This window comes from Urocampus carinirostris, chromosome 3 (assembly GCF_059441175.1).
Source record: "Urocampus carinirostris isolate Australia breed hairy pipefish chromosome 3, RoL_Ucar_1.0, whole genome shotgun sequence".
NCBI classification, from domain to species: Eukaryota; Metazoa; Chordata; class Actinopteri; order Syngnathiformes; family Syngnathidae; genus Urocampus; species Urocampus carinirostris.
The window spans coordinates 31,330,090-31,355,243 of record NC_142351.1 but is presented as its reverse complement, the minus strand read 5'-3'; the positions used below and the strand labels follow the sequence as shown (position 1 = coordinate 31,355,243).

The window sequence follows — 25,154 nt, the reverse complement described above, 5'->3', positions numbered from 1 at the left end:
TGACTAAATGGCAGCCTCTGAGTTGAATATTTGGCCCCCTCTTTTCACACCATTCCTTAACACTACACTGTGGTGCTGTGGAATTCACTGCCCACTGACATTCGATCTGCAACCTCAGTGGAACTGTTAAAATCTAGGCTTTAAACACACTCCTATTCTATGGCTTTTGAATGACCTATGTTTCATGTTTACGATGTCAGTGTATTCTTTGTGGATGCTATTGCAAAATCCATTGCAGCCTGGTCATCTTGGAAGGGGGATTACCTCTTGTGCTGTCCCTTCTCAAGGTTTTTTCATTTTCCTCATGTTGAGGTTTTGAGTTTTTCCTTGCCCTCATGTAGGTTTTGAGAGTATGGTGTAGTCTGAAGTTTGTAATCATCTGTGGTCTGTGCAGCCCTTAAGACTCCATGGGATAAAGGGGCTATACAAATAAACATGACAAACATGACAACACAATATCTGCTGTGATTGTACAAGTTTTTTAGAATACCACTTTTCTCCCTCTACTTCTTAAAATTGAAACAAAAGAACAAAATATTGACTTGTAACCATAGGCATAACTCGCACACCTTTAGGGGTGCTTTAGCACTCCCAAATTCAACCCAAGCACCCCAAAAACTTTCCCTTTTTCCTAAATAAAGGAAAGGGTAGGCTAAAATGATGAAAAACTCTATATAATTACCTCCACAAAAAAGTAAACACAAAAAAATGTGGACAACGCAGTGTTGGAATTACTTTACTGCCCTGAAATGGTTCAGTCCATTTGCTTCCTAGCACTGCATTGTAGTATTTCTGCAGTCATGTTTTTGTATTGTTTTCTAAAATCAATTTTCGTAGTATTAAAGAGGTTGTATTTTTGTAGCATTCCGGCAGTTGTACTATTGTAGGATTTCCTCAAGACTTTTTAAAGTCTTGCTTGAGTTGTATTTTTGCAGTATCTCTGTAGTATTTTTGTAGTATTACATGAGTTTCATTTATGTGGTATTTTTGTAGAATTTTTAGCGTATAATTGTACATTTATTTTGTAGTATTTTGTTAGTATTTCCACATGATTTTGTAGCATGTTTGTACTGTATCTCCTAGTGTTTTATCGTATTAATGTACCGGTAGTTGTATTTTGATGTGTTTCTGTCATAAAGTATTTTAGTAGTATTTCTGTTGTAATGCTATGTGGCAGTCGTTTTGTATTATAGTGTTACTCTAATGGTATTTATGTAGCATTTCTGTAGAAGTGTTTCCACACCAATATCATTGTAGTATTTCGATAGTATTTTTTAAAATATTTCTGTGGCTGTATTTTTTGTAGTTTTTGTTGTTGTTATGCTTGTGTAATAGTATTTTTGTAGCATTTCTGAAGAAGTATTTTGAAGTGTTTCCATATTACTATCATTTTAGTATTTCTTAAGGATTTTTAAATATTACTGTGGTTGTATTTTTGTATTTTTTTTGGGTTGTTATGTGTCTGTAATAGTATTTTTTTATAATTACTGTTGTAGTATTTTTCGTAGTATTTTGTATTTTTTTCAAATCATAATGAAGACAAAATAATACGTTAGACCCCATTTTTAACACTAAATTTGATATTTAGTTTCGTAGTCATTTTGTTGTATTTTTGTTACAGACACACAAATGGACAATGGGGACAAAGTTGGCACATAAACAGGTTTTCTTTTTTAAATATATAAATATATATATATATATATCCATCCATTTTCTGCGCTGCTCATCCTCAGTAGCCTTGCGGGGGCCCTGGAGCCTATGCTAATCTTCAGGCGGGTGGCAGGAGACACACTAAACTGGTTGCCAGTCAGTCTCAGCGCACAAAGGAGATTTAACTCACTCTCCCATTCACACTTAGTGACAGTATTTACCAACACAAACTAACATTTTTTATTGCACTTTGGGGCTATGGTTAAGAAGCCTCATTAATGAGAAACAAACCAACAAGGAAGACAGTGGTACAGGTTTAAATAAATGATTTATTTAGGTCACTATGCACAATCTATACAGATCAAAGCAATAATTGACCGATAGAATCTATAACTTGTTATAATAACTTTTCATGTCACAATAGAGCATAGTGTTGTATGTACAAAGGAAGACATTGACACGAAAGACAAAACCAATTGGCAAAAACTATTATATGTTTTTTCTCTGCAAGGGACAACAGCAAACCTAAACAAATTAAATCATAGATGCCTTTGTTACATTTGGTTCCACTGTTAAAAAACTAGATCATATTCAGGTCACTATTGCATAATGTAGGTGAAATTTATCAACAAGGCAATTATTATACAGAGAATCCTCGGTTTTCGCGGTTAATGGGGACCAGAACCACCGGTGAAAAGTGAAAATCTGCGAAGTAGTATCGCACTTTATTATTGGGGTGCCCTTCATTTGAAAGGACTTGCTGACTGAGAATCAGAGCGAGAGAGAGAGCAAGAGAGAATAAATACAAACTCAGTACCTATTTCAAATTAGTTGATGTTTCTTTGGCGCACAGCTACCAAAAAGCTGAGCGAGAACAATAAAGAGAGAGAGAACAAGGGCTTCGGCATGATGAAGGATTAGGACATACTGTTAGCGAGATGTAGAGGAATGCATAGCAGGTGACCGATCACAGAACAGTATAAAAGACGTTATGATAAAAATTGGCATCAATGATCTCAAGTCAAGGGGTGCTGGTGGATCAGCAGGAAACTTGGCTTCCCCAGCCACCCCAATCTCATGCAGTAGAAAGCATACGTTGCTTTTATTTTCTTCAGTTTTTTTTTTAAATCTTTTTTTAACATTGCATGGCCAATCGGCTTGAACTTTGGCTGCCTGAAACGTTGCTTAATGCTGCCGAAAGCATTTTTTTTTTTTTAAATGAATTTTTTTCCCCCGCGAAGGAGTGAACTAGCAATAACTGAAGCGCAAACTAGCCAAGGGTCTCTGTATTTTTCATTCTTAAAATATGTCACTTTTGGACAGTCAAGGAGAAACTATACATACACTTTCAATCTTTGAGCAAAAATAATAAGGGTAGGCAAAATATTTTTACGGAAATACTGTATACATATCTCTATATATTTATGCAGCACAGATAAAATCTATATTAAATAATTCTCCGCACTCTCAGTAGAATCGTTTCTCGTAAAACTCTGTCTATTTACAGCGTATTCACATCCAGGTAGTTCATAAATACAAACACCAGTACCATCCTAGTATACAGCTCGAATGTCAGAAAACTGGTAACATGTCGCCAGCTCGGCGATATTTCGGTACCTGATGCCAACGAAAGTTAACCAGCTTTGTAGTACCCTGAAAGAGTGGAGGTGGATTCGGCACGTGTGGATGACAACATGGAGGAATGACCTCTGACATTTAGCGTTGTAAGACTTGGAAAGATCAAATAAAATGAAAACAGCTTCAAGTTTAAGCTAATGTGAGAACGGTGTTACATGTTAAAACAGCTGTCACACTAACAAAATATAAGATACATTATAATAGTTGGAGATCGTGCAAACAACTGAGATGTGTTGTGATTGATGCAAAGGGGGAATAGTCTGCATAAACCGTACAGTATGTTCGTGATCCGATGCAACTTTGTATTAAATATTGGCGCTTTAGTTTCACTTCCAGCTTCAGAATTTCAGACCAGTAATGGTTCTCAAACTGTGTGGGTCCATAGATACCGGAGAAGTGACTGTACATCCAACAAACTCATAAAAAATGGATGCAAGTTATTTGAAATGGTTTCTTGTCGGTTAGAAGTGAATAAAAAAACAGAATGAATGGCTTAGCCAAACATCGTGCAAAAAGACTTTGAATTGAGCAGTTGTTTGGGGATCTAAAGACAATACACTACTGTAACTTCTGAAACTTAGCGAAAAATTCAAACTTGTTCAATTGGTATATGATCTTGCTTGTTTCAAATATTATTTTTGTGGTGCGATTTGTTTTGTAAAAGAATAAAATAAGGCAAAAAGGTGAACAAAATAAGTATATATATATAATATATATATATATTAGTTATCATAAACGACAGTGGAACTAGACTTTTTTTTTACTTAAAATTGTATTTGAATTAATTAATGCATCTACTCTAATTTTACTCACTTTTTGTAGTTTACTTTTGATACATATGAAACAATGTCCGTATTGAAAGTATTTGTCCTCAATAGGGATGCAACTATTGTTCCACTAATTGTCTCAATAGTTAGTGACGATTAAAAGAATTGTTAGTTGCAGCTATAGTCCTTAAAATTGATAGTACAAGTTGCTTTGATTCAAACTTCTGGTCAGAGTTTGTCTACTTATATACATGTACATATATCATATATACCGAGGTTGCACGATTTTAGAAGAAAATAATAATTGCCAGTTTTCAGACCAGTTTAGCAATTTCAACGCGATTTTGGTTTTTAAGAGCAAAGTGCAATTTCTGTGCTAGTTTCGTTTTTTTGTGAGTACCTAATCAAAGCGAGATGCTTTACTTTAAGAAAACAGCACATTCTTCCGGGGGGTTTAGTTAGGGTTGCGGTGGGTGGTTGACTTAGAGTGATTCTTGAAATATTTGTCTTGCCTTTATTGTCAAGTGCTCTTAAAACTTGCCTCTGATCGGCTGGTACTGCGCTTATAACCCGAACTGTGACAATTCTTGGTGGCCAAAAAATCCATTACTCAAATAACAAAAGGGGAAAAAAACACAAACACAGAACTAAAAACCCTTGAAAAAAACGACAGTGTATTGTGATTACACAATCGCACAACGTCACATCGCAACGTCGATTAGATTTAGGTTAATCTTGCAGCCCTAACATATACCATATCCATTCCAGCATAGCGTGTGCATATGTACTAAGTGCCCCCTTATTTTTCATTTAAGACTGTAGAAAATTTTGTTTCAATTTTTCTCAGCTCAAACTAAGCATTGTAAGTGACAACCGTTGAGGCGAGGCGGCTAAGAGTTAGTGGTCTGAACCCGCACTTGTGCTATGGGATCCCCAAGCGGCAGTATTGTAATGCGTGATGTATGTGGACAGATTTTAGTTGCAGACCCCAGTTTGAGAACCACCACTTTACTTTTTTCAGATTTCCATTCATCCGCCTCCCCGGGAGTTCTTATGTTACAGATGGTGTGCACAAAATGCGCTTGTACCGTTCCGGGGGATCGTAAAGTAAGCATTAAAACTCCGGCTCACGTGAGCAAGGTAAGGAGGTGGCAAGGGCAGTGCATCAGATAAATATATATATCTTCACAAATATAGTTTCTCATGCTTGGTTAAAAAAATAAATTGTGAGAATAAATACCAACTTAGGAAAATAATTTGAATGCAACTTTCTAAAATAGTACTACTTTACTTTCCCGAGCGGTTTACAATAGAAGCTTAGAAGGACACTCTGCAATAAAATAGATTGCTGCTTTGCTTGAAAACAGAGAACATTATTGACATTTAAGGCATTGGGCAGGGACCCATTACACATTCCGCCTTTAGGAATAAATAAACTCATCAAATATAGTTCTGTACTCAGTGTACCTCTCACGCTTCTCGGGAGTCAGGTTTCATGGTAACAGTGTTCACTGACTTAATAGTTTCGGCATAATACATACACTCCCAATTTACCGACATGCATAAATCTGGGCAGCGGAACACTTATGTGCATTTTCATATGGCGTCCAGGAATTTGCATGCCATCTCCTCTGGGTGCAGAGGTCAAAAGCGTGGTGGACACTCCTTTAATCTGTAAGAAACAACAAAGAGGAAAATATTTAGTTATTTAAACATCCATTGTACACATAAAGAATTTAATGAAATAAAGCATCAGATGAACTACCGTTAGTCAATCCAAACACACAGCTATATGTTTGTTGATATGAAACAATGCATCCTCTCAAAAGAAAACAAACATTTGAGTCTTCGGGGTAAGCATGCAGAGAATGGAAGTTCAAAAGTGTTTCAGCAGCAGTTATAATTACATAATCCGGGACTGGAGAGCAATGGGGGAAGGGTTGGGGGGGTCTAGTAAGGGGATGCTGCGTTGCTATGACCACAAAAGGAGCCGCTGACAGACAAATGAAAAGATGATAAGTACAATGGTGAATCAGCTTTCGAATGTCTCGGCCCTTGATCCTCAACCCAAATTAGCAAGTAAAATTTGCCCTCGTTTCGGCCACATTTTAGCTATACAACGGCCCGCTTTGTGCCGCGCTGGTCTCCACCCTTCAGAACTGCTCTCGCTTAAAAAGTAAAGTACGGGTAAGAGAAACAATGGCTATGCTGAAAGTGAGTGAAAGGGCCTAATTCAAAAGCCTGTCGTGGCCGGTTGGAAATGTTTAAACAGGGTACTAGTACCCATCGTGAAATTAGAAACGGGTAGGGGTTGAGTTCGGACTAAAAGGCAGTGATGTTCCACTAATACGGTACGTTGTTGTTGTACGGAAGAGTTAAGAAGACACAAGTAGAAGGATAGAGTGAGAAGAGATCAAAGAACTAACACGGTCGTTAATAAATCACAGTTCATAGTTCACGGATCCTTTAACCGCATGGGCACCAATGAGGACTCAACTCTGGTCAGCTAAATCACATGTGATAAAAAAACTAAATAAAACATAATATTAGAATATACAGTATAGGCAATATTCACGAGGTAGTGCTTTTAAACTTGCCTAAGTTGTAAGTGCATAAAACAAAATAAATAGTGCAATGACATTAGCAGAAACACCTGGACTGAACCAGACCTCAACCGACAACCTGGAACGAATTGAGTTTGAAAGTTGAAGCATTTATCCAGCCCAGTGCTTCTCAATTATCCTCAGTCATGACCACTCTTGGAGGAAGATATGCTCTCACACCCACCCAGTGAGACTGGTACTGCCCCCTAATGTAGTGAAAGTGCAATTCCACTATATTCTAGGTCAGTTTTAAAAACATTTAAAATATCCCCGAGGTCAAACATGTCCCCCTTGAAAGAGTCTCGATGGCCCTCCAGGAGAGCCCGTCCCACGATTTGAGAACCACTGATCTAGTCCAACTACATGATGTTGTAAACAAGCTGTTATTCAGACGTGCTTTGATTTAGTAGCAGGCAGCATCTAATCAAAGCCTGCTGTCTAATCTGTTGTACAGAGGCCGTAATCTCATCTGGAGCCGGGGTCGGCACTACCCTGGCCATGCACTTATTGAGCAGCTAACAAACGCGTCAATCTGGAACATGAAAGCCTACTTTACCCGCACACCACGTATGCACAGACTGGAAAACAGGACTTTGTTGTGCTACATTACATGTATAATTGTTTCTTGCAGTAACTGGTGACACGGGCCTATTGTGCTTTGATACACATGTGTGCTGTACATGTCTCTGGGAGTGCATCGATATGGGTCATTTTTTATTTTTTCCCCTTCAAATGGTTGGTGGGCTAATAATTACCGTTAAAGTTGATGCACTGTTGGTTGGATTGTAATGCAAAAGTTATCAATTCTTATAGAATGCAAAATTACAATTTAAGGTTCATCAGGACAGAGGCATTCTGAGCTGCTTATTTCCTTAATTATTTGCTATGTAAACCAAGTGCAACCACAATATTCAGCTTTCTGAATTATTTATTTGGTCTCAATGCAATTCTTCATTTACTTACTATTGAAACGAGTTAGCATGATTAGTTTATATTTTTTTGGTCATTGGTTCTATTGAGATTTATATATAAATAAAAATCAAATCTGTGCTACTTAAGGCATTTGCTGGATTGTGTATAAATTTACATTAATTGAATTGGAAAACTGAAGAGATACCCAGCCCTGTAATCAAGTTGATGTAATACAGGTTAAAGTCACTCTAACATAATGTGAATAAAAACATTGCACTTAGTCAGAATATATATTAAAAAAACACGTGCATAATACTTGTATGTACTGCACATAAATGACGACAATAGAGCTGGGTAGTCAAGTCAAGTCAAGTCATGTTTATTTGTAATGCCCTTAATCACAAGGAGTCTCAAAGGGCTGCACAGACAGACCAGAGATAATGCCAAACTATAGCCCTATTACACCAAAAATATGCATTTTTGGGGGAATCTGTGTTGTTGACTTTAAAATTGTTGAGCATAAAAGGGTTAAAATTATTTTGTATCTAATCTTTTTTGTAGATTTATAAATATTTCATTACATTTGCTGTGTTTCAGTGTCAATGTTCTTATATAAAAATGTAAAGTTTTGTTTTTCTATCGCTCCTTTTCCCTTTGTTACTATATTTTTTGTTTTTCTTTGTTCTTTTAAATGCGATCAAATAACTCAGATGAATTTATAGTTGAAAACTTTCTGTTAAAACCAATTTAAAGTTAGTTATTCTTGTCTGACCATTTTGCACAGGATGTATTTTAAATCAATAAAACAATTTAATTAATGTGCATTGGGTGTGGTTTATTATTGAACAATGATTAAAATCATAATAGTCTCGACACATTAAAGAAATTACGAATTTATGACTGACTACAGAGGCCAGCAGTAGAATCCATCTCATCTCATCTCATCATCCGTACCGCTTATCCTCATTAGGGTCGCGGGGGGGCTGGAGCCCATCCCAGCCATCTCCGGGCAATGGGCAGGGGACACCCTGAACTGGTTGCCAGCCAATTGCAGGGCACACAGGGACAGACAACTCATTCGCTCATTCACACCTAGGGACAATTTGGACCGGCCAATCCACCTGAAATGCATGTTTTTGGAATGTGGGAGGAAACCGGAGTGCCCGGAGGAAACCCACGCAAGCACGGAGAGAACATACAAACTCCGCACAGGAAGTCTGGAGCTGGATTTGAACCCACGACAGGTTCCCATGACATGAACTTTGCCGCACAAGCGCTAACCACTGCGCCGCCGTGCTGCCAGTAGAATCCAATTACACCCAAATAAACTGTTCTAAAGTATCAACATAATAATTGAACTGTACAGTACAAAACACAATTGATAGTTTTTTTTAAATGCATTTGGTGTAGATTTTTGCAAACCTAAAGGAAAAAAAAAAAAGTTTTCCCCCAAATGTGGTTTACCCTAATCAAAATCAATAAATAAACCGGGATCAAAATCGACAGAGCCAAGATCTCCCAAATATTCAGTGCTGTTGAGATCAACAGATGTCAATCTTTTATTTCCTATTTTAGTAATTTAGTTGTGAAACAGGGCAAATTTGGCTCCAGATGGGCAATCACTTCTCCTATTTGATCGTTATAACCAAAATGACCTACCGGATTTTTCGGACTATAAGCAGGTATTCATACATTGGCTGGGGGTGCGACTTAAACTCCAGGAAGACTTTTCTCTGAACTTTTTAACACATTATTACAGTGTATATAATTTCACATGTTATTTTCACACTAAACCGCAAGAGCCTGTGTTGATAATTAGAACCATGTTGTATTGTGACAAAAAAATGTCCCACTTTACTTCCCAAAAGGGACACAAACATTCAGAAGATAAGGCGTTATTCGGGCAAAGTACATATTTTACACTTGCTGTAAAGGGATTTCTATACAATATACAAATTCTACTGTTCTAGTACATTTCCCCGAAAAATGAGATGCAAAGTCATTATAGGTATGTTTGCGCAAGTGTCATATGCTGGGGCGTGGATGGCAGTGGGGCTTTCATGCTGGGGGATATTTTTCGCCACAACACCGGTAATCTAGAAAAACAACTGAGAAGAGTGAACAAAATGTCACCGAAAAGAAAATCATATGCTGCAGATGACAAGCTGCAAATTGTAAAATGTGCAGCCGAAAATGGTAATCGGTAAATTTCAAGGATTTCAAGCACCTGTAAGAACCCTGATTTTAAATTACCTTTCAAGATGACATGCATGCTTTCAGAGTTGCAACTTATACTCCATTGCGACTTATGAGTGTTTTTTCCTTCTTAATTGTGCATCTTTTTGGCCGGTGCAACTTGTACTCCGGAGCGACTTAAAGCCCGGAAAATACCGTAATTCGCCATTTTTGTGACGAACCACTGGTGTTGAAAGAGTAGGCGGATTTAAGAGAAGGTGGACGAGAATGTCGCTTTTCTTGAAGATAAATTCCATAGAGCGGACAGGTCGTTCTCTCTTTGAGCTATAGGCGTGCCGGATGGTGTGCTAGTCACAACCACAGTCCAAATAGGTAAACCAGTAAACAATTCAAATGAGCATGACGGAAAGAACATTGGCAAAGATGTTTAAGGCCACTCTTTGGCCTTCAGAGGTTTGGCCATCTGCCACGAGCACATTTTCTCAATCACATGTCCACTGAACAGGTCAGTTCATTTTGTCAACAATATGGACTGTAACAGTAATGTAGCCTAATATGTGTCACGATATGGGTTCATCATACCTTCAACCCTTATCTGTGGTCATTTTAGTTAAATTAAATAGTCTTTAATATTATTGATAACAACGTAGTAAACATTGTATGCAATGAGATAAGATGTGGCACTTCGGGGTAAACATGTAAGAAAGACTTTGAAAAGAAAAAAAGATGAAAGTCTATCGGGTAGAGGCAGAAAGCAATATTTACAACATGGTGCTTAGAGACTGGTCAAAGTTATGATAATAGCAATGTTTTATACAATAGATTCTGCTCATTATGATTATGATTGTTGTTTTTTTCTATAGCCATCAATCTTGTTATTATTGTACTATAAAAAGTACAAATACGTTTATGTTGACATTGGGCACGGCCGTGAAAAGATTAAACATTAAACAGGTATGTGGTGCAGAAAAGGTTGGGGACCAATGGTTTATATGGTATATATGAATTGTATTTTCCTATTTATGTATTTCACTCATGTACCACGGTTTGTTCGACAGTGAAAGAGGGAGACATCCATCTAAAGGGGAAGTAAATCCTAAATTTTTTCTTGCTTTGTTTCCTTTGCTATGGTATGTTGAATACACACTCACTCTTAAAATATTCTTATATTTTAGCAAACAATATTAATATAATAATAATATAATTCAGTTACTGGTTTGTCTGAGAAAAAAATGACAAAAATGTATATAATTATTCTCCTCTATCTAGGGATGAAATGTTTTACTTCCAGAATAATCCCTTTTAAATGGAACCCTTATCACGCATGTTTTTCAAATAATGAAAATGCAACATTTATAGCCTAAGATTTGTCAACAATATGCGCAAAACCCAAAAACAAAATGCAACACTCACACATAAGCCGGATGACCAATGTTGGAATTTTCTTCAACACTACTGTACATACATGTAGTGTAAATATAGGTCATCAGAATGGATCAGTTAACAATAACATGTAACCTTGAAAAAACAAGCACACCATCATTGGTCGTTACTCGTGACCCAAGTAAAGGTGATGCACTTTTCTGTCGGCAGAAACCCGAGAAAGGGGTTGCTACCTTTAACTCCTGTTTTGTTGCTAACCTCCAGTTGACATCCCTTTTTCTGACTAAAACAGGCAAACGTATTTTCATTCCACGTCTCGGTTGTTCTGATGGTGAATCATTAGAATGCCTAATTTGACATCTGCGTGAGAAAGCGTGCTTGAACCTGCCCCACTTTTGCACAGCAGTGTCACGGAGTCTTTGGTAAACAAACATTTAGGTTTGCCTAGCCAGTGAGTGTGTTTGTTAGCTAAAGAGCAACCATCCATTCTCCTTGTCTTTCTGTTATGCATACAATAGTCAGCAGAGGCCCCTGCCGCTTCAGCTTGTCTTACTTCTGCTAAGTGAAGGGCCTAATGAGGCAGAAGGGCCGGGTTTTGCACGCGTCTCCTTGTCCCGTTATGCATGCATTCATCCGCTCGTGCAATCACGTCAGCCGAGGAGCAAAACAAGTGACTGCGAATACCACAGACACAAATATGAGGAGAAAAAAAATGGTTGACATGCTCAAAAAACGGAAATGTCGGCCCTAATTTGGTTGGTGTATTTAGTGAACAATAAAGGCCCGGTGGGCTGCTGGGTAAATACTGACTGGTTGTATAAACGCAAACCCTATTATAACAAACGACACTTTTTGTTCACAGACGCTGCTGTTGTGCTTCTGTCGAGCCATATCTACTAATCTATTGAGACAGAATGCAAACTGTATACCGTACTTCGATGTCTCTTTAGCGAAGGGGTCGGGAACCCATGGTGCGTGAGCCATTTTTTGGCTCTTTTCATGAGTACATCTGGCTCGCAGACAAAATTTAATTCAGGAAAATGTTTTTTATATTGTTCCAATTTAGTTATACACATAGCCAATTCCGTACATGCAAGGCCTAAGCAACACTAAAATTTATCTTGGTTATTTATATCATATATATATATATATATATATATATAATATATATTATAATGTGTGTGTAAGCTGTATATATATTTATATAGGGCACAGTGTCAACTACAGTTTACAGTCAAGGTGTAGCACCAAGGGACACCATTTTGGCTGTACCTTACTAAGGAATCCTCCAATAGAAGTTTATTAAATAATGTATGTCCACAGTTAAAACACTTTAACATGAAAACCCACAGAACAAACTGTAAACACCCAAAGACGCAATATTTTATCTTACTTCTATCAGGCCTGTTTGGGGCGCCCCAAATGATGAAATAACGGAGTTTATTCCAACGAGTCTAAGAAATTCTATGTACTTGCATGCAAATCATGCGTTATTCACCTGGCTTAAAAAGTCATGATTGCAGCCTTATTTTTTCAAATGCTGCTCACCTTTAAATGTTAAATATAATGTGCTTTCTTTTTTAAATCTATATTTTCCCTGTTAAGAGGGATTTTGTGTGCTTCCTAGTGGTAAAAAGAAAGTTCATTAAAAATACAATATTAGTTTAAATAAGAAGAGAAAATACACAAATCCTCATATAAAGATGCAATTTTTTAAAACGCATGGGTCAAAACATTTGTATTTATTTTATATAACACGAGGCTCACCAAGAGAGAGCTGCCACATTGCTGCCAAGGGTAACCCAAAAACCAAAAAATCTTGTGAAAGGCTGACCAAAACAATAAGAAGAAAAATTGTGTGGTTTCGTCACATTGAGTCTCTTTAGATTGTATTCTTCCTTGTACTTTCGTTTTGGGTGCACTACACGATACAGAAACATTGGTGGTCAAGACGCTGTCCCTTCAAGGTGAGAAAACTGAGTAAAACATCTCTGTGGTTATTAAAAGAGAACCAGTAACCAGAGAACGACAAATACGACACTTTACATTTTTCCAATTCAAAGTGCTTCTTTTCGTTGTTTTTTTTATTAGAGTTTGGTAAAGCTTACACACCTTCTTTGAAATAAGAGGCATTTTTATGCCTTAGTAACCTTTTGCCGCAAGTGTTTCTTTCTCGGAATCCAATGAGGAATTTCATGCCATTAAACTACCTGACAGCCAGAGAGCAACACAAGCACTTAGTTGTTTCCCCGTTGGTGCCTGCAAGGACAGTCATTCGCAGAATTGCGCCAGATCTCACATGTCAGCGCTCAAAGCTCCACACGCCGTCACCGACCTTTGAATACTCACAGAAACATGTGAGCACAGTTCTGATTCACTGCAACATTTGGCCCTCTTCGTTTCCTACCGAGTCGATTGTTATAGTTGGTGTATACAGGCCACATGCACAGCAGCATCACCCCGCACCCGAAAGATTGTTTACTTCACTGTTCTTGGCCCGCACACGTTTCACCGCAGCCTCGTGGTGCCATTGCTTATTGTGTGTTCAAGTTAAGATCCGCCCGCTTGGTTGCTATTTGCGAAAAAAATTAAGGTACAAAAGCTGTAAACGCATGCCTTTTATTAAGTTGTTTTGAATGCAGCGAAGGAAAAGAGGTAGATTTTTTTTCAATGGCCATTACGAGTTGAATGGTGGATAGGAAAAAATAACTTGATATGTATTTTCAGAAATGGGGGATGGTACAATTTCAGGGAAGTTGGATTTTAAGGTTAGATTTTAAGGGCATACAATTCAATCTGATATGCTACGCCTCAGTTTCAGAGGGTATCATGGTGTAATGTGATTATTGCTGACATTTGATATTTATGAATGAACTTGTTATCAGATCACTAAAGATGAAATTACTTGAATTAAAAAATACCTCTCACCAATAAAAGATCATCCAATGTATTAGGCATAATGATCTAACTATCACAACAAAAGGTTGATGATATAAAACAAAATCATTAGTGGAAAAAAGATCCTTGTATCATTACAAAACAAAAATCACAACATGTTTTCGCAAATAACAGGAGTGACAAAAATAGTTCAAATAATACAGGTAGCTAACATTAAACTCAATGAGCAAAAATGTACCGTAAAATTCATACTATAGGCCGCGACTTTTTTCCCCAAGCTTTCAACCCTCCGGCTTATGGAACGATGCGGTCAATACATGCCAGGGGCGCCCGAGCAGTAAAGGTAAGAGTAAGACACGAGGAATATGTGTTGAGGAAGATGCAGGTTTAATGTACCATATTTTCCGCACTATAAGGCGCACCTAAAAGTCTTAATTTTTTTCAAAAGCTGACCATGCGCCTTATAACACAGTGCGCCTTATATATGGCTCAATATTAAATTCGCAAGGTCTCGCAACTTACTCAACAGCCGCCGACTCGATTTTACCCCGAACGTGGAGTAGTCCGCGGTGTATGCTGGGATTTATATACCGGCGTTTCATTGGCTAACCAATGTGTCAATCATCATTTGAATCGATCACTATTGGCTGAAGTTATTCGGCGCCTCGGATTGGCTAGATGGCCAAAACAAACCCTGCAATCGGCCGAGTTTAGCAATGGCGTAGCAAGTCCGCGGTGTATGCTGGGATTTATATACCGGCGTTTCATTGGCTAACCAATGTGTCAATCATCATTTGAATCGTTTACTATTGGCTGAAGTTATTTGGAGCCTCGGATTGGCTGGATGGCCAAAACAAACCCTGCAATCGGCCGAGTTTAGCAATGGCATAGCAAGCTTGCTACAGTACGCCATAAAGAAACATGTTTCATTAGTCTGTATTTGTAAATATTCTACTCTCCTGGATTTACTTCACTCACGGTTGTAAGAAGACCATGATTGCGTATCATTATTGAACGTGAGAACTTAGGTGAGTTATGCGGCTTTATATTTTCCCGGTATCTTGTTTTAGAACGATCTTGATGTTGCTGTGATGAGTTGAGTGAATTAAACTCAATTCCAAGTGTTTATTGTCATATGCTCAGTAAAGTTGTGAGCGAAAAAGAAAATAGAAACATAGAAATGTTTGGCATTTCTTGAATCCCAAGACTTTAACCTTCCGAATAATATTTGAAATGATGCATTTGAGTGACATCGTACGGACACCGCATCCGCACGTGTCTACGACACGTATTTGCTTCTTTGCAAGCTTTGGGAATGTTAAGGGGGTAATAAGTTGGACTGAACTATCTGACTGTTTTGTAGACGTTCCCATTGTAGCGCCTTACAATCCGGTGCGCCTTATCTATGGAAGATATAGGACCAAAAACTATTTTTTGGGGGTGCGCCCTATAACCCGGTGCGCCCTATAGTGCGGAAAATACGGTAACTTAGTGCTGTGTGCATATATAAAACTACCATGAACAAACCCTATTAATGGGAAATGTGTCAATGGAAAGGGGAGCGCTCTATACCATATTGGGAATTTTAATACAGTGGCAGTAAAACATTAAAATCTGACAACTTTGTTGTATCATTACATACACTCTTACTTCTTGATGAATTTAACGTATAATCATTTAAATCGGTTCAAATCGACACACAACTTGGATCTCAAAAGTTATTTTGAAAAGTGAAATTGATTTTGATTACATGCAATTATAGTGTTAGTATCAGGTTATATGTATTTGTTATTTAAATAATACAATTATTTTTTCCCCTCATACATATAAAATAAAATAATTTTGATTTCCTTATGTTAATAGGAAATATTACATTATAATTCTACTTTAATCATGTTTGCGTACTCCCACTATGGTGTGAATTCCCTTCAGCATGAGATTAAAGTAAAATCTGAAGGGCAATTTGGGGCTGCAATATATTCATATCGTGTTGTATGTCAAATGAACATCATGTACTTAGCTCCTAAAAATATGAGAAGTCTCACCTTTGGCAGTAGTTGCAGACTCCTTGAAGCCCAAGCAGACATATGGCGTGCTGTGTAATCCATTCATACCCTGTTTGCAGCTGCCGGCTGGCTTAAATCCAACCAGCTCTTCACGGTTGTTGTCCAGCAGATTCAAGGCAATGTAGTCGAGTCCGTTCGGGTATGCGGTCGAGCTCTGCCGGTTCGCGGGGCTACCGTACTCGTCATCGGAGCCCTCGCTGCTCCGCGAGGATATGTTTTCGACAGAGCTGTGCCTCTTCACTGTTTCCCCGCGGGCAAATGAGGGGAAGACGGGCGTCACGGTGGCCGTGGATGAGAAGGTCTCCGAGCTGTGGCGTCTGCGTCCTTGGGGGTTTGCCCGAATCACTTTGGCGGAGCAATCGGGGTCCAGTACGGAAGGGGAGACAGCTCCAAGGAGGAAAACACCAAGTCCTTCTGGAACCGCCGGCTCCTCGAGTGAATGCCTTCTCCCTCTGCTGCTCTGGCTAATTGAGAACCCAAGAGACAAAACAGAAAAGATTTAATTTAATATCAACATATTATTTTCTTAGCAAAATACAAAATAAGGCATGGGAGATAATACATTCTTAGGCAACATTAACAATGAGCAAAAGCATAAATTTCCCACTAAATATGGAACATTTCTAACTAATATAAGCAAAATGAATTATTTTTAATATTTACTTTTATTCTGCTCACAGTGTCCCGACCCAAAATGCTGAAATTTATCTAGAACAGACCGATGGAATATCAACCTCAAATTGTCTATCAGGCTAGCTTGTAGCCATCTGCATTTTCTTTCTTCCTGAAACATTGCGCACTAATACACGGTACAAAAAAAAATGCAGTCTTTGTATTTGTCTTCCATTCAAAAAGAAAAACAAGCTATTTGAAGGGAATAAAATCCAAAGATAGATCAATAATGAACCAGCAAACATCCAATAATATTGTGCTCTATTTATTTAGTAGTAGGCTTTAAAAATATCTCATTACTGAGAAAGAAAATTATAGAAATTAGTGAAACCTTGACTTTAACCAACCCATCAAAACAGTTACGGACCCAAGCTTCGAAATAGACAAGTATTTGTGTTCACAATTGGGACACTATGCAATATCTAGTGCCTCCTATTTGTATAAAAAAAAAACTTCAGTCAGTGGAAAAGAAAAAAAAAACTGATTTGAATAAAAGGCAAAAATACATGGACTATCATACTAATGTTAAGTTTGATGAATATTCATAAGTCGATGAATTTGCACTTCTTTTCCATAGTGGAATCCATACCTAGTAGTCACAGCCATGTTTGTCCGGCATCTTGTCGCAATGCTGTGATCATTTGGCACTGTTTTTTGTTTGCATTAGACAATACCGTGCCATCTCGTGGTCAATTATTACACAATGTACCTTTTGAGAAAACATTACATTTCTACCTACTGGCCTTAAATAGTATTATGATGAGCCCGAAGGTTGTGTTTCAAATTTGCCTCCATTTAGGTTTAAGATCAGCGAATGACGTAAAAACCATAGTTTTTTTGTGTGCATCCCTTTGAGAGTCTTTGTGAATAAAGCGAATAAAAATCAACGCGACTTGACTTAATTCCTGACTCACACAAAGCGTTAAATTCCAAAACTTCATGTAAAAAAACCTACAATTTACTATATGAATAAAAATAAACACACATACCTTGTTTGTAGTTGAGGAACAAGTTGCGGCGGTGAGCTGGTCATTCCAAACGTCATCTCTGTATATTCATGATGGCCTGCTTCGCCCTCTCTTGGTGTTACCTGCCCATCCGTGTGGAACACCCCATTCACCTCAGAGCTGGGATACAAGGGGAGACCTGGGACTCCATCTGGGATTTCTGCAACAAGCGCGGCAACGCCCTTCATCGGCTGGTGCAAGGCCATTTCAAGTTTCATGTAGGAAGTCAGACATGGCCTGGCGGAACCCTCGTCACTAGAACTCAGAGATGATGACTGGCTCTCTGTGGACTCCGTGGAAAGTGGTGAAATTCGAGTGCCACTGAAGTCAATATTGATGTATTCTCCAGGACTCTGGGGCTCACTAGTGAGTGGGTACTCGTGCATGCTCGGCAGGGTCCTGAGAGTGTCAAGGGACAGCCTGTTGGGCCTGCCAAGTCTTCCTCTGTGAGTCAGGTTTGGAACCCGGCTGTGTCTCGCTGGAGAAAAGGTTGCGGGGCTCAATGTCGGATCCTGGCCTGAGGCAGGTTGCATCATGGAATAGTGATCTGAATCTGGATCCCTCTGCCTCAGACTTTGAGGGCTCATCAACACATACTGGTCGCTGTCATCATTCTTGGAGCTTTGGACTTCAGCTGGGAGTGACAGGGAACTAGGCTGGTATGCCGGCCTAGCGGATGCTGGTTCTCCAGCCAATAAACCCAAGTAGAAGTCAGGTGGTGTCTGGAGTGCAGGTGGGTTTCCAGGTGACATGTTCATGTATTCCCCATGCCTGTCTGCACTCTCCACGGCGGACTTGGAACTGCACCACATTCGCATGTAACCGTTGTCTTCTAGTGAGATGCTGGAGGGAGAGCTGGTTTTGTAACTCCTGCTGGTAGCCCCACGAGGGTGAGCTCTGGGGTTCACAATTTGCTTTGGTGCCGAGACGCACATTGGGCTCATCGGCACGTAGTTGTCCACCTTGCTGGACTGCTGTGCCACACCGGGAGTCATGGGCATGTAACCATCATCGTCAAGGTTACTGATCGAGCTTCGGGATGAACCAATCTCTATGTCACCGTAATCTTCTGGATAACAGACCTTTGGTGAGGCAGTATGAGAGTTGTGCCCATCGTGGACTTGGATAAGTGTGTAATCATCTAGTGACGCAGAAGACAGAGGCGCCACTGTTTTCTGTTGACGTGGCGTGGTTAGGGAGTGAGTTCGCTTCCTGTAAGCTTTATCCATCGCCGGTACTTCACCACCTGTTCTGGACTTTGCACCTAGCATGAGCATGTAGCTACAAGGTTCGCCCATGTCACGTGATGAAGGGGTGCTTGAAAGAGATTCAAGGGTATCACTCCGGGTCAGAGGGAGGAATTTTGTTTCAATTGGGCTGCAACTGTAATCGTCACACAGTATGAAACCGGTGTCGCTGAGGGACCCGCTGTAACTGAAAAGTTGTCCAGCTTTGTTGGGAGTGGAGAGAGCATGTCCGGGTGACATGCTGATGGGGCTGGAGGTGACTGGAGGGGAGTTGGATCCTGGCATGCACAAGCCGTGAAGCATGTTAGAGGAAGACTCCAACATCCTGCATGTTCGCCCATTACTCAGGGTTTGAGACCTGCTGAGTTGACTGCCAGCGCAAGGACTGGCAGGTCTTTCATCCACAGGCATCGACATGGACACGGGCCGCGGAACACTGCCGTCGCCTTCGCTGGAGGTTCTCACCCGGCAGGATGTAAACTTCCTAGCTGGAGATGTCGCGGCTGCACTGGCCGTTCTGGATCTTCTCACCAGCCCAGTTTGACTTGGAGGCAAGTTATTGATGTTGCGCCTCGTAGGCACAGAGATAGGAGTGGTGCTGGCCGACTGGCTTTTGCTCCTGGGTCTGAACTCTGAAAGCTCCTTCATGGCTTTCATAGCTTCCAAGATTGTCTCGTGGATGTTCTGGGCCACCACAGAATCTTCCGCTTGCATCCAAAACTCCCCAGCGCCAGTTACTGCTGATCGCCCGACCTCAATGAAAAAGAAGCTGTCAGAGTGGCCGCACCTCCTGATGTTCATTAGCTGTAAACACACCGCTGCAGTCTCAGAGTTCAGCTTCACAAAACTGATGGTTCGGCTTGACAAACAAAGCCTGTAAACTCCAGTGAGGTTCTTCACCTGACCCAGACCTTTGGATTTTAAATTAACCTGCCATACCTCCTTGTATGCCACTGTTGCCGGGGTAACAACTCCATAGTTGGCCTCTTCAAACCCAACAAGGGAGGAAGTGGAAGCAGGGCTGTTGTACACCCTACCCTCGGATAGGAGGTCGGTCAGAACCACATACCAGCTCTCCTGATCCTGCTCGCTGTCTGCGGCCACAGCAAAATACTCGTCTTTGGTGTAGAGGGCGATCAGGTATTTGTGTTTGGCGTCCGCTCGCTTGTTGACGCAAAGGCAGGAGTCCAAACTTATTATCCGTTTAGCGGCACCCTTGTTCCGCCATTTCTTCTCACTCTCGTAATACTCCAGCCGAGCCGGCGAGCGGTCACCGGGCTCCCTCAGCACGAAAAAGCGCCTGTGTCCGTGTTTCTGCTTCCTCAAGTAGCCGCACTTCTTTACGCCGTGGACGCCATTGAATAACAGGTGTCCCGTCGCCCCCGGAGGACTCGCCATCGTAATCACAGCGCGCGCTCACTTCGGGGAAAAAATAAAGCACAGCTACGATTCTACTTTTAAACAACCCATTGCAGACGTGTCCGCTCTGTTCAAAGTAATTTTAAAACAAAACAAAAACAAACGGAGGGAGCAAGACTATCGTAGGACTGATCCGGTTGTAGAGAAAAACAACATGTGACGCGCAGCTCGAAAAACAACTAAGAACACTGAGTCATAGGGGGGCGTGCCTGTCAATCATCCGCCTCTGACGGCACTCATTGGCTGTCTTGATAATTCAAACACTGTAAACCCCGCCCCTTGTACTTTCCTCTTAATACAGACGAAAAACAAGATGATTTTATGGTCATTACACTTGTTTTTCTTGAAAAAAAAAAAGTTGAGGTTGTGTAGCATGGTGGCTACTTGACATGAAAGCTTTCTTAACCAAGCATTTAAACCTTGTTTTGTTGGTGTGACCGTGTGCAATTTCCAGGCACTCGCACTTGTAAACAACCGTGACGTCCCCATTGTTATATAAGCATAGTCGTGTCGTATTTTGGAACAAGTGAGTCTTCCTTGCAACTCGTTTAAAAACTGCAGTCCTGTGTTTGCAATGCTTATGCGCTAATGTTTTATCAAAGACAGAATTTAGTATTTTTTTGCAAATGAAAGCGAACAAAAACTGGAATAATCCAAAGCGCCCGCAAAACTCAATCTGATAGGGGCGACGTCCGATTCAGTATTGAACGTGCTTTTGCTCATTATGCGTCAAATAACTCGACTGCTGCACAATATATCACCATTTCTTACATCTGAGTGGACGAGTTCAGCAAATGTGTCAAAGGGTTCATGCAGTGTGCTGTACTGGAACGTCACTTTGGAGCAATGCTGCCATCTTCTGGCTTTTTAACTGCTACTAAATTAGTAGCGATTACGTCACAATGGCAATAATTTTAAGACTAACCTTTCAATTTATATGTGTTATTGTCTCATTTCATTTGCTGTACCGCTTATCCTCATTAAGGTCGCGGGGCCCATCCCAGCCATCTCTGGGCAGTGGGCAGGGGACACGCTGAACTGGTTGCCAGCCAATCGCAGGGCACACGGGGACAGACAACTCACTCGCTCATTCACACCTAGAGGCAATCTGGACCGGCCAATTCACCTGAAATGCATGTCTTTGGAATGTGGGAGGAAACCGGAATGCCCGGAGGAAACCCACGCAAGCACGGGGAGAACATACAAACTCCGCACAGTAAGGCCGGTAGCTGGATTTGAACCCACGCAGGAGGTTCCCACGACCTCAGAACTGTGCCGCACACGCGCTAACCACTGCGCCGCCGTTTATATTTAGTCTATAATATCCTTGTCACTATATTCTTTACCTTGAAAAAGTTTTTATAGCACTCTTTATGCTTTATGAAAGCCACAAGTGATGCAATTAGAATGGTACGATGTAATACTCAACATTTTAGGATAAAACAGGTTTTCCCCAGTATCAGTATTGATTGCACACGCCAATTGCCCGTCAATGCTGAGGTCCGGCTCGTCTCTGAAGAGCAGGACGACACTATACTCCAAAAAATAGAGGCGGCCAGATGATGAAGGTGCTGTAACTGAGTCAGAGGGAGAGGCTTGTACAGTTACTGGTAACCATGGAAACAAATACTACCTGTTTCCTGTGGGGGAGCAAACCCCTACCCAAAGGAAAACAAGCCTGGAGAGGGACTGGCATTGCCAGGCTTTACCTGCCCAAGACACACCACAGGAAGTGGTGCCTCAACGACGATGGTGGTTAAGTGAAGGTGATGTTTCGTACTACAGAATGATATATTTCATATATAGTAGTAGGGACGAATCAAACATTACTCTCTTTGGTGCACCTCCTATGTTGCAAAAATCCCAAAATTGAATTTTAAAATATCAGTAATCATGAAATGACACCCTCAAAATGTTTAAAGGGATACCCAAATTCTAAAACATACAAAATTACAGAAAATAGTACATGTTTTTTGCATATTATCGAGATACATGCCATTCGCATGTTTCGATTATTTTCCCAGATAATGCCTGCCTAGCTGGCTGCTAAAAATGGCTAACTGGGACCGGCGAAAAAACGGGGCTGGATATCTGAGAGCCAAACACAAAAAACAATTACAGCAACAAACATGCACACAGCCGGGAAAAAAACAATTAACACGGCAGGGTATCCAGCTTGCCGACTGCTAACGGGGCTAACCTGGAAGCCTTCAGGAGCCTGTACGTTAACGGGTGAGCTATCTGGATATTATTATATTAATTGCAAGACACGTGGCGAAAAACACAAAAGGATAAGTCACAATCACATACCTAAAAGGGGGCGAAGGCAAAAATTGGAACCGATGCAGTACACAACTGCAGGTAAACTTACCCCACACAGATTTTGATGATCGAAGCACACAATTTGGAAAAAACAGTCAGAAGTCCCCCAGCGACATGGCGAGCAAAGTTTCAATTACTCCAAGCAAAAATGAGCGCTGTGCATTAGCTGATTACAACAATCTCTGTCTATTTTTCAAAGGGACCTGCCATTGTTTTGATTCCTTGTTGTCTTCTGTTGACTTCACTGAGGGGAAAGAAGGTCAAACTGTCTACTTTGAGAACTAAATTCTTGAGCGCGTTCAATATCTGCATGATTGTAGGGAGGAACACTACTCGTTCTGTGCCTGATTGAGGAAAAAAAGGTCTTTTGTAATCCCTTTAAGTTGATGAACGGAATTTGAAATGTACTCCTACCATCTCCTGGCTTAAAGTCATAATCGCAGCCTCGGTCAGCTCATTCACGATGTGCGTGCAAGTGCATGCATTTCTTGGACATGCTTTGTTAAACTCTTTTTTTCATCTCTTTGGGGTTTGTGTTGGCGTTTGGGCTTTATTGAAACAAGCCTTTTCTTATTTTTACCATTTTATTGCTACACTAACAAAACACTGCCGCGACGAGCATAAAAACACTCTCCAACCTCCCCCCTCTTTCCCTCTTCCCAACGTGTTCCGTGTTACGGAAAGGCGTTACTAAAAAAACAAGATAAAAGCAAATGGGCAAAAAAAGGAGAAGCCCTTCCAATATAAATGTAACTTTGACCTAAAAAAAATCCTACCTCTCCAATGAAACATTGTTATTGGTGTGAGGAATCCTCACACAGACCCATCAATTAGTGGAGTGAATAACAACGAATAACAAATGACGAGTGCATAGGACTTTTAGAAATTTGAATAGTCTGAGCCGCATGTATCTGTGAATTGGGAAGTGAAGTTGACATGATTGTTCTCAGCTCAGGGATGCTGCTGGAAAAGTGAATTTCCCTTCGGGGATGAATAAAGTATCTACCTATCTATCTATCTATCTAACAATGCTGCTGCAAAGTTAATGCCCTGCTACATGTGGTGAACAACACTATTTACTGTTTCTGTTGGATAGCAACAAAACTGATCCGATTCGATTCTGTTCCGGTTCAAAATGAATGGACTGATTGTTTTGATGGGTGGATATATTAAAAATTTTAGGGTCAAAGATCCGGGGTACTTTCCTTTTTCCTCACGTTCAAATGTCATAGAAGATAAATTACACACAACAATAAAATAGTTCAATACAAATATGCTCAGATACATAGCAACATAGACCCTGCATCATATATATTCTACAATCTCTTAGTGTTCAAAGTTTGAGTCGACTAAAATTTACACGTTGCCAGATTGTTGTTTTTTTTAATTGTCATGTCAGTAATACGAACTGTACATTGTGTAGTATTATGAAGTGTAGTTAACGAATGAGGGGGTATTATTTGAGACATCAAAAGGTGTTTTTGAACCAGTGTTGATAAAAAGTACGCCCTTTCCCATATCTTTGCCGTCTCCCAGACGAGTAACATCCATTACAGTAAGTGGCAGCAGTTTATTATTTGTCGTTTTATATACTAATTGGCTGCTCATGAGGTTGTCGTGGGAACTCTTATTTTCTCATTTAATTTATTCAAAGAAAAAAAAAGAACAATGTTAGAACGTAGTAGAAACAAATCTGATTCCATCGACTGATAATTTTTGCAATTTTTTTCCCCAGAAAAACCGAATTACCATATATTAAAACTTTAAAAAATACCTGGTTAAAAATATAGCAAAATCCAAAATTACGGCAAAATAATGAACCAAATGAATAACCTGTACAGTAGTTCCTCTGGAGCCATGGTGTCGGTGAGCACATATAAAAACAATATACTGTCAATTTAGGCAACATGAATGTCAAAACCAGAACGGGAGGAGGACCCAGATGCGTAACGTTTTCACACAGCTCATGTCATGGGAACGTGTCGTGGGTTCAAATCCAGCTCCAGACTTCCTGTGCGGAGTTTGTATGTTCTCCCCGTGCTTGCGTGGGTTTCCCCCGGGCACTCCGGTTTCCTCTTACGTTCCAAAAACATGCATCTCAGGTGAATTGGCCGGTCCAAATTGTCCCCTAGGTGTGAATGAGCGATTGAGTTATCTGTCCCTGTGTCCCCTGCGATTGGCTGGCAACCAGGTCAGGGTGTCCCCTGCCCACTGCCCGGAGATGGCTGGGATGGGCTCCAGCCCCTCGCGACCCTAATGAGGATAATGAGATGAGATGAGACAGGCGGAATCGATACCGGATACTGGAGACTGGCAAGATATCAGACAGGACAAGACAGACTGGGTCGATACCAGAGACTGGAGTCAGATATCA

The 25,154-nt window shown here is 40.3% G+C and overlaps 1 protein-coding gene across 1 annotated transcript; it reads right to left on the bottom strand.

The window, feature by feature from the left end:
• Positions 1–1,959: 1,959 nt before the first annotated feature.
• Positions 1,960–20,600, bottom strand: LOC148369441 (insulin receptor substrate 2-like). Its single transcript, XM_088331466.1, has 3 exons — positions 17,775–20,600; positions 16,093–16,577; positions 1,960–5,727 (listed from the first exon to the last, which is right to left on the bottom strand). The coding sequence occupies exons 1-3, from the start codon at positions 20,435–20,437 to the stop codon at positions 5,723–5,725; spliced, it is 3,153 nt and encodes a 1,050-aa protein (XP_088187592.1). The 5' UTR covers positions 20,438–20,600; the 3' UTR covers positions 1,960–5,722.
• Positions 20,601–25,154: the final 4,554 nt, after the last annotated feature.

Excerpts from the sequence above, each read along its gene's own strand:
- LOC148369441 (XM_088331466.1), bottom strand. The coding sequence starts at position 20,437 with ATGGCGAGTCCTCCGGGGGCGACGGGACACCTGTTATTCAATGGCGTC. Across the intron at positions 16,578-17,774 it reads GTTCCTCAACTACAAACAAG|CCAGAGCAGCAGAGGGAGAA; the intron begins GTATGTGTGTTT and ends GTTCTCAATTAG.